The 13,535-nt window shown below is 41.2% G+C and overlaps 1 protein-coding gene across 8 annotated transcripts in view; it reads left to right on the top strand.

The window, feature by feature from the left end:
- The window catches only part of Ten-m (teneurin transmembrane protein Ten-m), a 520,735-nt gene that overhangs the window by 315,318 nt on the left and 191,882 nt on the right, over positions 1-13,535 (top strand). Inside the window, exon 1 of one of the 8 annotated variants that reach the window (XM_071781859.1) lies at positions 3,299-3,879. The exons of the other annotated variants lie outside the window; for them this stretch is intronic. Within the exon in view, the coding sequence (XP_071637960.1) occupies positions 3,867-3,879 (13 nt within the window). The 5' untranslated portion in view covers positions 3,299-3,866. Of the gene's footprint in view, positions 1-3,298; positions 3,880-13,535 lie in introns of those variants that run through there. 8 annotated transcript variants of the gene reach the window in all.

The following is a 13,535-nucleotide window of genomic DNA, read 5'->3' as shown; positions in this document are numbered from 1 at the left end:
TCATCTCCTTCTTCGTATCTTTCGTCACTGTCCCGTACCGATCTTTCTCTGTTTCTCTTACTGTTTCTCTCTCTCTCACTAAATCTGAACGACTGATTATGTCAGGCGGAGTTAAGACCGCGTTTGTTTATCTGATTTAACGTTATAACGGCAGGCGGTGAGACAAGCTACCGTAGAACGTCGTGGTGGTATTTCGTGTAACTAAGATTGAGCAGGAGAAAGAGAGAAACGGAAATAGAGGCAGCAGGAGAGACAGCAAAGGACATGGGACGAAAGAGCGGGGAATGGAGGAGAGATATCCAAGACGCTCTGTCGCCGGAGGCGAAGACGGCCCTCCTTCGAAGAGCAGTTTAGTTACGATGAATGGACCGAATGAATCACGCGGACCAATTAAGGATTACAGTAGGCGACGCTCCACCATCACCGGTCCCGCTTTGGAGTCGATACCAGAGGTGCGAGGACCAAAGGTATCCCCAACACGGGGGGTGGGGCAAACCGAGTTTCTTCATGCTTGCTTAGCCTTCGCTGGCTTGCACTTAATTGGAACTTAAGTATACTTTCCGGGCGCTACATTCCGTCGCTTTCCGGGGTTATATCGAGCTGAGAATTTCCTCAGATTAGAGACAAGGACAATTTTAAGCAAAGTACCGGAACGTTAAAATTTCTAAAACCCTCTTATTCCAATTAAGAGCACTGATCTCTTTTAGTAGTTAAGTAAATTTTTTTTTATTTGCTTCCTTATAGAAAGGAAAATAGATTATACAGCAAAAGAAATAGATAAAAGAACTGTTTTAATTATATCTCTCTTTATCTAGTATCTTTAGCATATGTATATAATAGCCACGATATGATGACTCATCGTCAGTATAATACAATTCTTAGAACGAGCGTTTATTTGCTTGCCTCACTAAAGGTCTTACGAAAACATTAAATGATATCACATTAATAATATTATTATTAATCAAATTCATGCGATTGTAGTTAAAAGAGAAGCGCGGAGAGATATTGTCAATTTATTTTGTGGGGTAACGCGCTATTGATCGGCAAACTATAAAAATTGACGAAAATTTTTTTTTCTGTCAGAAAGTCGTATCTCTTGTTAAATATACTATCTCAGAGCTATACCGTTTTCAGAGCTAGTTACGAATGTTCCTTATCGTAACGTTCGATATAAAAACAGATAATAGAACATTTCGAAATGAAATGGAATGAGCTGATTAATCATCATGTTTTTTTATCCGCGCGGATAGCACTCACTAAATTAATCGAGAACTTGTGAGATATTTAATGGCTGAAATAGCTCTGTAAGTCGCGCACGATTTTCTCATTGGTATATACAACTGTTAAGATATCTATTATTTTACCAAAATTTCAACATTTATTAGATTACGCAGCAACTTAAAGCTTCATTTGCTCTAAATTTCTAAATTTTATTATATGGAAGTTTTAGATAAGATGAAAACAGAATAGCACATCGTGCAGGATATTAACACCGTGCTTTAATTTAGTGGGTGCTATACGCGTTCACTTCGTAGTTCCAGAACCAATCTACCGTACGCGCGCGCGCGCGTATATCTGAGCCATCTACTAATTTATCTCCGACAGCGCCAACCGAGCTACGTTACCACCTCTTTCTTCTATCGTTAACGAGATCATAGACAGCACGTCACGCACTTGCAACATCGATAGGTTTCACATGAGATTTTTTTCCGGGGGTCTTAATCACCGGATAGATATACCGCGTAATTCCAATTTCGCACATGTCGAAAGAACCCGTTGCGCTTGTCCCGCTTGTCCGAAGTCCTGGAACGCTCCCAAAGAAATCCTTCTTTCGTGAGGTCCAAACGATCACTCGGATATTTTTGTGCCGTTGCCAGATTCGTTTCGAAACTCGCGATTCAGCCGTGCCTCATAGTAACCGCACAACGATGGTAGTAGCAATCGTTAAGACAAAGAAAGAAACGAGAACGACGCATCATACGACGTATATAAAAGTATATAACTTATTCATGTTGATACGTGCTATATTCGCATCGATCGTTGCGAAAATTTTCAGTTGTCATTCGCAAACTATTACTTTTCGTCTTTTATGCGCGCGTTCATGGTCGAGCTATAAGGTCCACTTTAATATAATTTATACATGTACACTTTAGTAGGGCAGATGCTTCTAAGAATATCGTGAAACTAAGCATATCTATTACATTACAAAATATCTTTAACAATATTGTTTTGGTCTTTCGTGACATTGTCAGTGTATAGCCAGTTAAGACACAATATCAATTTTATATCTATATGGCATATACATAATTTTATTAAAATTTGAGTCAGACAAATATACTAATAAATCGCACGAATATACTAATAAGTAATGCAAAGCAATAGAAATAGATCTCTTATATTATTAATGTTATAAAACAAATTTATCTTTATTATTCGAAAGCATTTATTTAATTAAAGATAAGCTACTAATAAAAACAATCTGATTAGATACAACTGCTGTACTCTAATTAATTTAGTTTGTACGAAGCTGTATTTAGAACAGTCAAGACAGTACCGAAGAGAAATTTACATCAATGCGTTGCATAATCGCCGCAGTTAACCCTAATCTCATTCATGACCTGTAGAAGTCATGCGTTCGTATGCTGCGGGGAACAGTCCATGACTAAGTGCTCGATCACGTGAACTCATTCGACACCCGATAATCGCGTACGCCAAAGAAGGGCGCACGCCGGCAATCGCCCACCGTGTAAACCACCTGCCGCGTTTCTGGTCTTATTCTTACACGAAAAGAGCGCGAGAACCGTCGACGCGCTGTCTCACCCCTTTCGCGGGACGGGGCTGCTGCCGCCGGGGCAGAAGCCCTTTCTCCTTTCTCTCTCCCTCTCTCTCTCTCTCTCTCTCTCTCTCTCTTTCTCTCTCTCTCTTCCCCTCTTCCTCTCCCTCCTCTCTCGGGGGTGCCGATTTGGGGGATGAAGCACGACAGCGCGTGTGTACCAGTGCACACACACACACACATACACATGCGCGCAATGCCACACGCACGATCGCGCACGGAGGGAATCACAATGGAAAGAGACGGAGCGAGCTAGAGGGGTGACGGGCATGAGGAAGACAACGACGACGACGACGACGACGATGACGATGACGACGACGACGACGACGACGACGACGACGACGACGACATCGGCGACGGTGACGACGACGACGACGACGACGGCGCAACGTAGCCATGTTGAGCTACGCATGCGCCGCGTGGGAGTCAGAGCCGCGGATTGTCGGGTCGAACGAGGAGGCCGGAGTCAGTGCACTGCCAGCTCCGGAACCGCGAACGTCGATCTCGCGCGTCTCCAATGTCACCGTAGTTTTGTCCGTGTCGCGTATAACACGGTTTGCGCCCTCGCGTCCCGAGGTGGGTGCAGTCGGGTGGACTCGGTCGACAAACTCTACCACCTCTACTTCCCGAACTCTGTTCGAGTCGCGTGCTAGGTCGTTCCACCCTGAGTCCCAAGTCATCATTCGAGAGCTTTCGGAAGGAATGCGACCGGTATCGACAGCGGACCAGCAGTGCTAACGAACAATAGTGTAGTGTCCTCCAGCTCGGAGCAAGCTCTTGCTCTACCTGGATCTATCCGCGAATGCGGTACCGGTACTGCGGTGTTTCCTTGTGACCATCCAACCGATCGACCGACCGATCGCTGTACCGCGTCGCTCGCTGATTGGTCCATCGAGCTGACTCGCTTGGGAGGAGAGATTGGTTTCCAGCGGAGAGATCAGTGGCGAAGATGATGGTGATTTAAGAGTGTCGTGCAGTGCTCGTGTGCAATGGTAGAGGCAACCGTACGACCGATAGGCATAGAGGACCGTAGATGTACCAGCCAGGTGGGTGTTCGGGGATGCGAAGAGAATTCCTAATAATCGCTACGCGTGCCGGATTCTCTATTCCATTCCATTTTTTCCTGCTCCCCTCCCCCAAGTCCTTATACCTGGCCCCTGCGATCGGTCGCGTGCCCGTCGGGCCTCGGGGCGCGCTTCATGTCTCCCCACCACGCCCAGCGTTTGTGAACAGCCGCTGCACCGAGCGAGAAAGAGCTGCTCCGAATTGCACGTCAGGCGGATGCGATTCGCTGTTAGAGAGATGGATGTCATGCCATTGTCATTTCGATCATCGAGATAGGCATGTAGGTGGGAATCGAGTCTCGATGCACTTGCATACTGGAATGTGAGGCTCGCGCAGGGAGATAAATTTGTCCGGGCGGTGCTTCGATTCGATAAGTAGGAGAAATTAGTCCCCGCTAAGCCGCTCAGAGCGTTTCATGCGCAGACGATATTTTGTTTTGGCAACCGCGATTAACGCGAATTATGCGCGTATTCATGCTACGTTAAAAAAAATCATCGTTTTATTTCTACTTTTGCACGGAATAACGTGTAACGGATGGGGGAATGGTTCGCGCACCGTTTCCTATCGCTATTGATATGTTGGAATTGCGTCCCGGTACCGTGCCGGCGCTATATTGCAATTTCCAGTTTCCAAGTTCACTTTAGACAATTTTGCGACGATATGATGTATCTTTCGATGATAAATATATAACCAAAGTCGGATATTAATTTTACAGCACGAATCAAGAAATATACTAAATATTTCAAATTTATTTTGTTTTATCAGAGAAACAGTTAAGATCTCAATTATTTCAAAATGCAAATATAATAATAATTACAACAATTTGGAAATAAACTAATAATTTGGAAAATATCTAAAAAAACGTACTAAAGAAAATATTGATTTTACGTAGCGCTGTCGATATCAAGGCTTTACTGACCGCTCTCTCCGAAAAAGCCTCCGCTTTGCTCGTAAATGTCAAGCAGATAAGTTCCTACGAATTGCTCACCCGAGATTATTTCGTCGTTTGCGTGAGTTCCACACGCGATATACGCGATAATGTTCGAAACCTCGCTTTGGAATAGAGATTGATTGCAGCGTCTTCTAAGGATGACGAAAGCGTCGTTTTTCTTTTCTATTCGAGGTTTTCAACGAAAGTCCGCTGTAAATACTTCTTATTACGCACGTTTGCCACGCGCATTATTAGGAACTCACGTGAACCTTTTTATAGATTATTCTCTGATTCTTGAACTTGTTGGTTGATAAAGAAAAATGTCCGGGATTGAAATGGAAATCATATTTATCTCCTAATGACCGCGGTCACGAGATAACGCTGTTTCATGAAACGAATGATCAGACTTTTGATATATGGAATATGTTTTTAACAATTTTGACCATTGATTAACTAAAATAACTGGAGCGAGTTTTTTTGCACGAATTATTTTATGTACACATTGACGTTTATATGCATAAAAAGAACTGACAACGTAATAACATTTTAGATTAGAAATCTGTTCCGATGTGCCTTGAAAACATCGATCCCCCCCGCGGCAAGAGATGTTTTTCGTCATGCCGCAGTAATACTAATATAATATAAACATATTTTCAACGTTTTTGTTTGAGGAACAGACAAAAAATTCGATTAATTATTTTTTTCAAATTATTATACGATGTCATGTCACTTAAATGGTTTACTATGAAGATATAAGTTGCAACGAAGGCAGTATGTAATATCATCGAATAATGTGATGCTGTTAACTTTTGCAATAAATTGGATACATAATGATGGACCAACAATAATTGTCAATCGATAAAAGAACGTCATCACGTGTCGAAGTGGCATGATCTTGTATGAAATTTGATCATTGATGTTTATTCTTGATGATACATATTAACATTTTAGTTTGTCATTTAACTCGTTTAAGTTGCAAATCTGATCGTGGGATGGGAGGGGGGGGTGAATGGTAATTTTCAACGCCACTTAATCCCTTACGTGCAGCCAAAGCCGGAAAATCCCGAAGCGTATAATATGTAACAAGTTATAGTATTTATGATCTCGATTTTCATATTGGATCGGCATAATTTTCTGGTCGCTTAACAAGTAATTTACCAATTATACATGATTATTATACGACGATCGATAATATAGAATCAGCAACGCGTGAACGTTGACAGTACTCGATACGGGATTAAAAGTGAAAATATGATGCGGATTAACGAGGATATTGTTATAAACGAGGAAATTGAATCAAATTATAATTAACGATGGTAATATTATCGCGGGCACAGTATCGAATACGTGGGCACAATAAAGACGAATGAATATTTATTACGCGTCGAAATAATAGAGAAAAATTTACCATTCATACGATAATGAATATTTGTTTTCTAGTCGTATTTGTGTAGATACCCAACAATCCCACGATAGCCCATTAAAATATTAATTAGTTAATTAATTATTAATATATATGCACTAAAATAAATTATCATTTGTCGCGTTTCGGAGCGACAGCTTTATATTTTTCAACATAATATATGTTTTATATCGCGCACAAGTGCATCTTTGAATTTGCGACAGAAATAACGTTATAGCGATAACAATACCGTGAACTTTGACATTCGCGATAGAGCAACACGTGGCAATAAAAGGGAGAGGGCCATTGTCGCCAGAGAAAACGAGGTTATCCCAAACGAGACGGCGCGAATGAAGATTAAAGGGTCGCCATGTTGGGAAGCAGCGTTTTGTCAGCGTTTTAACGAAAACAAATGCAACATGTATTATCTCGCCGGCACGTTCGAGTAGCGGCACGTCGCACGTGCCGTTGGTAACTAGGAAGATAGTTGCGCGAAAATAATGACACATGTCTCAACGTGCACGTTGCATAAAGCAGAAAGGCAAAGTCGCGTCGGCGTACGTTGATGGTGTAGGGTGTGTCGTCGTCCTCCAGGCACACCATTAGGACTGGTGTCACGTAGGGTACTACAAGGGGATAAGAACGGGGAGGGAGGAATTGTCCATAAAGTCTCATTGTCCCTCGAAAGTCGTAATGGACAGTGCACTGAGGAAATTGCGGACGGCGTTGCACAGTCGCCGCGCGTTTAGAATTGCATTGCTGATCCTACCGTCTCCCGCATCTCGTTAGAAAGGTCCTTAGAAAAGTCCTACCGCGTGCGCGTGCGAAGAAATCTACCGTGGGATGTCTATAATGCTTTCCATTTCTTAATATTATTGTAACATTAAAATAGTACGTAATTATATACTCTTATGTGCATAAATAATATAATTCTTTAACTGTTTAATCGCTTGGATGTTACTTACAAATTTTTTGAGAATCCATGAATGTAATTATATTTTGTTGACTTGATGAGCCAAATAAATTTTACACGTGTAAGATTTTTTCGCAAATACACTCACATAATACACAATATTTATGTGAATTAGCGAGTGATCCTTATCAAGAGAAATAAATTTCAATCTTAATATGATTGAAACTTATTTCTCCGTTCAGTCGACAACGAATGACTATGATTAACTTCTCAGTACAGCGGTAATCAATTGCACTTGACGAACGGTTCAGTGAATGCGAGAGTAGAGAGCTTCTTTGGTTGGGTCTCCTATTAAAAATACTTAACTCGTCGTCGGTCGATGACCTAACGCTGTCGATATCGTTGGCATGCAAATATAATCGGTTTGCGCCGATATATATTACACGTTCTTTGTTTGCCAATACTCGCCGGCATTTATTCTCGTCCGGTCATTGCGCGGGATATTTCGTAGACAGGCGGATTCTTTCTGCGCGTTCGTTATCATCATGATTGATGTCGCATTATCACGCGGACCGGATGCGCGCTCGCGAATATCTCTCGAAGCATATGGCGTATGTAGCACGATAACTTAGCGAACTCTCTATTGTATTAAGCTACGCGTTACTTTCTTCGTCGCTCGTTATTTACTACGGCGATATTATCAAATGATTTCCATAATTTCCATAAGCTCGTATGCGCGAGAGGGACAAAGTCCGCGCATGCAAATGGTGAGTTTATCGCACGGCAACGCGAACTTATTGTTATTCGCACCTCTTCCTTAGAGCTAATCGGCGCGTCAAAAAGTGGTGGGTGCACGGATCGTCGTAAATATTCATTCGAGATCGATCAGTCGAACGAAGGCCTTTGCGTCCATAGTACGTCGTTGCAGTGACCGACTTTTTCCTATTGAATTCCGCCTTTTGTCTTGTGCCGAGGTGATTTACCGGCGCATTGTCATCGAGTCTCGGCAACGACCGCCGTGCCTTTTTAGAAATTCAGATAGTCTCTATACCGATACGCACACAAAGCTGAAATGGAAGTGGACGGAAACTCGCTGGAATTTCGTCGCGAGACTTAGCAAATCGTCCACCCTGCATCTCCGCGTGAAAGTCGCTCTTACATCGCGTCTGAGAAAGATAAAGGGGCCGGAGAGGATTTCTTGAAATATGGCACCGTGGGAGAAAGAGCGACGAAAGTGTCATAAAATCCGTAGAGACGCAAAAAAATAGATAGAACATGTCGGATCGTAGATGTTGCTGGAGCAGTGAAAGACGAGAGAGACCGGGAGGCGAAGAAAGAGCCGGGAGGAAGAGTTAGGAGAGAGCATCCCGAGTAGGCGCATTTGAAAATGTAATCAGTATAATAGCAAGGTGGTTCTACGAAGCCGTGCAAGCGAGAAACGCCTGACGTCTCGACGCTTCTCTTTATGCGTTGCCTCTCTCTTCTTTTCGCCTAGCACCAATTCGCTCGCCTCCACCTCCGCTTCTCCATCCGTACATCTCTTTCTGACTGCGTACCCTTACCCTTCGTCCCTACGGCTCTTTTAGTCCCGGAGAAACGTCTCTCTTTGTCCGTGCACTTTAATTTGTTAAAAGCGCGAATAGCAACACCTGTCGTGAGACGAGATATGTGAGCTTCAAAACGTGACTTCTTGAATGCGTACAGTATTCCAAATTACGCAGAAAACGATGGAGGACGATAACAAACCGTGGTCATGACTTTTTCAGATAATATTTGTTTGTATAGGCGCTATAAAACGCTTTTAAATACATGAAGATGTGCTCTCTCTCTCTCTCTCTCTTTCTCTCTCTCTCTCTCTCTCTCTCTCTCTTTATTGTAGTCCGCTTCTATATGAAATATCCAACTGTCAAATGTGGCGAATGCATTTACGCCGCGCACATTGGTCTTTCTAATATTACTCTGGATAGACCGTTTTTAATTTAAAAAAATCATCTTATGATAATTAATTAAATAAAAATTAGCAAATAGAATATATGACAAATAAAAAAGCGTTGCTGTATTTATATGGAACTTTTATTATGCGGTTTATTGTTAATTACTCACAAATGCAAATTTATTCCTACTGCGAATTTATATTTCTATATTTGCGTAGGAAGAGTATCTTTTAAATTATTTATTATTACATTGTTATAAATAAAATCACTACTTCATGATATATTTTATTATCGCCTCTTATTAGGTCAATATACATTTCGACTATCTAATATGTTCTGATCGTAAATCTCTTTAATTAAATTAGCAAGGTTCGAATTCAAAGATATCGAGAAAAATCGAATCAGATTTTAATATTTAGATATCTTATAAAAATCTAATAACTGACATTTTGCGCACGGATCCGTGTGTGCATACACATATTTACATAGTTGTGGGTAGTGTGATTTTACTCGTCTTAATTCGACAACGCGCGGAAGAGCGCAAAGACAGAAAGCAGAGGATATGATGCAAATACATCGCGCGAAAATTATCGAGTTATCTCCTCATCTTCGCAAATACGAACGCGTCTCATCGAATTGTCACGAAGTTAACTTGGAGGCCGGCGGAAAAGTTCTTTATCCGCGAACTCGTGAAGCATTAACTTTGCTTTCTACACGGTCGGAACTTTTCATCGCGACTCGCATCAGTACTTATGCCGTCTCCATCCAACGCAGCGTCTAAACGCGCGTTGCAGTGGATCGCCCACGTTTGCGTTCGTTCGCCTCCTTATTCGCGATTCGTAATGCGGCTATTTTTATACGTGCACAAAAGCCACAACACGCACAGGCGGCACGCAATAATTGTAATTAGACATTCTTGTGTACACGGAGTCTATAAATTCCCGCATAAAATTACCAAACGTAGGCAGTTTATCTCGAGTCGCAAATGTCGTAGTGCATACTATAGCGTCAACGGGGTGTTACAGAAATATTGCCTTTACCTTTAGCTACGGATTTTAAAGGAGCAAGAAATAATTTTAATATAGCGTACTCGTTAACGCAAGACGATTAGATGAAACAGTAAGATCTTGGCGCAGACGGTCGCTGAAGTGCGTGATGGAGCTGATAGACATTATCGCATGGGGCATTGAGGTCGAGTGTCACGGAGACTACTACATGGTCTCGAGTCTCGAGCGAAACCGGGCCTTCTCCGCACACCCCGTATATTCCGAGCCGAGCACACTGTGTCTCGCTATGTAGCACGCACACGATGACGTGCGTGCGAACAGCTTACGCACACCTCGATACGCACTTAGAGGTCGAGCAGTAGATATATACACACGTGCGCTGACCTACGCATGTACCGTCGAATCCACGCGGGATTTACACGCGCGCTCGTGCTCACGCGTGTATATGTATCTACGCACGACACGCGCGCTATCGTATGTATAGGTGGTCCGGAATGGTGACCGCGACACGGTATATAGCGACGGCTAAACCCTACTAAAGCTCGTAATGTATAGCCCGGCGCAACCCGTGCTACGCCCTCCGGCCAGACCCTCTCTTCTCTTCCTGCACCCTCCACTGTCTCCCGAGCCACCCTCCCTGATTTGCCACCCACCCTCTATCGCCCTCCTTCCACGTCCCTCCTGTCCCTGGTCCTTCGGGTTCTGATGGCGAACGCAAACCCGGTAGAGCGTTATCGACCTGCGGAGACGGTTTTAACGAATCGCTGATTAATTAGAACGGACCATCGCCGGTAACCCTTGGCGATCCTTATCGCGACCAATGCACCAGGAACGTTCCTCGCTTGCAGACGCTGCCTTAAAGGTGCTCCGCTGTGATAGTAAGAGAGAGTGTGCTTGAATTTCCGTGCACGCGCGGCACTTTCTACGTGCAGACATTGTCAGTGGGTAGCCGCACCACGTTTACGAAAAGAGGAATGTGGCGTGATAATGCACGGCGATGTGTCAGCATTTGCGAAAAACGCCTGTAACGCTGTGTAATAACATCAGATTATAATTTATTCGGCAGATTATAATTTAGAAATATCTTAAAAATTCAAGTCTCTAATAATTCAAAAAATAACTAAAGACATTACGAAACATCCGTTACTTTGTATTTTTGTATTATGTAATATTAACAATCTGTACTTTGCTGGAAAAAATTTATATCATTGATCATATGTGATATGAATATAAGTAGTATTATTTTGTTAAGGATTCTACTATTTAAGATTTATTATTTAACAAGATTTTGAAATTATACAAATATGGATTAAAATTTTTAATATTTGCAAATTTATAGATATGTGATAGCATGTGCTGCTTATTACAAATGTGAAAATAGATTATTAGGCTTGACGTGTTATTTATGAATACATAAATCAATGAATATTGTGTTGCATTCAATGCGTCTGTTTCGCTTTAATATAAAATATTTATTTCAATATAAAAGATGCAATTAATTTTTAAAGTATGATACAAATTTCAATGGTGAAAGGTAAAGTTTTGCATTGAGAGAGATAAAAACTCGCTTGCAGCATGTTGAGTAATTGGAATTCGATATACTGTACATTTCACTGCACTGATTCGCGACGTTCGCGACAAACTATTTTTACTCGCGCAGCAGGTAGTACAATAAAATTCGTGTCGGCATAGATATATGCTTTTCATATTTCCGATAGGCACGAAATGCACCAATACGATAATATTGAATTTTTCGAATTTTCTGTTTCGGCACGTTTAAGTGCGCAATAATGGAAATGTACAGCAACAACGAAAGGCGGTGGCGCGTTACATCGAGTTGCGCCGTTCGCAATCGATGTTATACGTTTTCTGTCATATTTCCTGTTGCAAAATATGATATTCCCTACGGAAGTCAGCGTGCAAACGCGTGTTCGTTCAAAAGTATCCGAATAATTTTTACGTGTATTACAAATCGTGTCATTTCAAGCCACATAAATCTTTTCTAACTGTCTGCTGAATTATTGATGCCAGATTACTATAGACAGGCGGTCGGCTAGTGCTATCGTGCGTGTCTTTATGTAGAATTTATCATTCAGTGTAATTAAAAACATATTGCTTTGAAGAAAATTATATTTATGAACATTTCAAGAAGTTATCTACAGGAAAAATATAAATATTAAATTAAATTATTACATTAAATTAAATTGTCACATTAAAATTAAAAGTGAGAAACGTCATCATTCATGCATTTTTCAAAACTAATCGTGCATTTTTTACACATATTCTCCATTTTTTATTCAACGACTTCGCTTTAGGATTACTCTAAATGCGATAATATCCAACGAGATTTCTGTCTTGATCCCTTCGTGATCCGATGCACCAAACGGTGCGGCTAAATAACAAGTAATTTAAAATCATCGTCTTCAAGTCACAAATCAACCTGAACACAATCTCCAGGGGGCGGCGCCTTCGAATTAAAGCGGTCCGCGGTCACCTCCCCCCCCCCTTCAACCATCGTATCCTGTTTTCTTAAACCTAAATTTATTGTTTGCTCGCCGCTCCTCGTTCAGCTCTTTTCCGTCTCTCGGGGGAGTTTAATAAATCTCTGTCGTGTTTTGCAGCGACCGGGAAAACGAGGAGGTTCCTTCCTCCTCGTTGTTAGGCGTCACTTCCGGCGGGGCCACCCTTGTCGTCCCTACACGGTCAAATTTTCTGAAGGGAGAAACTTCATGAAGTTAGAACAATAATCGCGCTAGTGATATCTGTTCTTGTAAAAACATACAGAATATACAAAATAGAACATTTTCTTCGTTATTTAATATATTATTATCATTATTTAAAATATAAATAACGAAATTATAATTATCTTCATTCTTGATTAGCTATATACGATTAGCTTTAAACATTCAAAGTAATTTTTTCATAATTTTGATTTGAAATTTTGATATCGTACAAATATAATTTAATTATGTTACTTAATTTGAATAATTAATATCGTAACGGTATACTACGATATTATATAATATCAATGCAAAATTATGTTTAATATAGAGGCAAATATAGGAGTTGGTGATTAAAGCAGAATTTTTCAGAATATTTTTTCCTCATCTAGCTAAGGTTATTGAAGCGATCGATATTACGCTGCAGGCAACATTTACATTGAAACATTCTAAACTACGACCGTAACCATGCATAATAAAGTACGCATTAACTTGTTTTGGCTTAATTAAACCTTCAATATTATATCGTTTTTCTCTATTATTGCAGTCATATTATCTCTATCTCCATGTCACAAACGAAAACTAATCAAATTTATCTCACACATAGCAATTATTTTAGTATCTCGCACATTCGTGCTCAGTTTCGGTCGTGCAATATCAGTTGATAGTAAAATGGAAAAACGTTCACGGATTGGAGAACGAGATGAATAATCTCCCTTGGTTTAGCTCA

This window comes from Temnothorax longispinosus, chromosome 6 (genome assembly GCF_030848805.1).
Source record: "Temnothorax longispinosus isolate EJ_2023e chromosome 6, Tlon_JGU_v1, whole genome shotgun sequence".
Classification (NCBI taxonomy): Eukaryota; Metazoa; Arthropoda; class Insecta; order Hymenoptera; family Formicidae; genus Temnothorax; species Temnothorax longispinosus.
The sequence above is the reverse complement of the archived record's forward strand: the minus strand, read 5'-3'. Positions and strand labels throughout refer to the sequence as shown.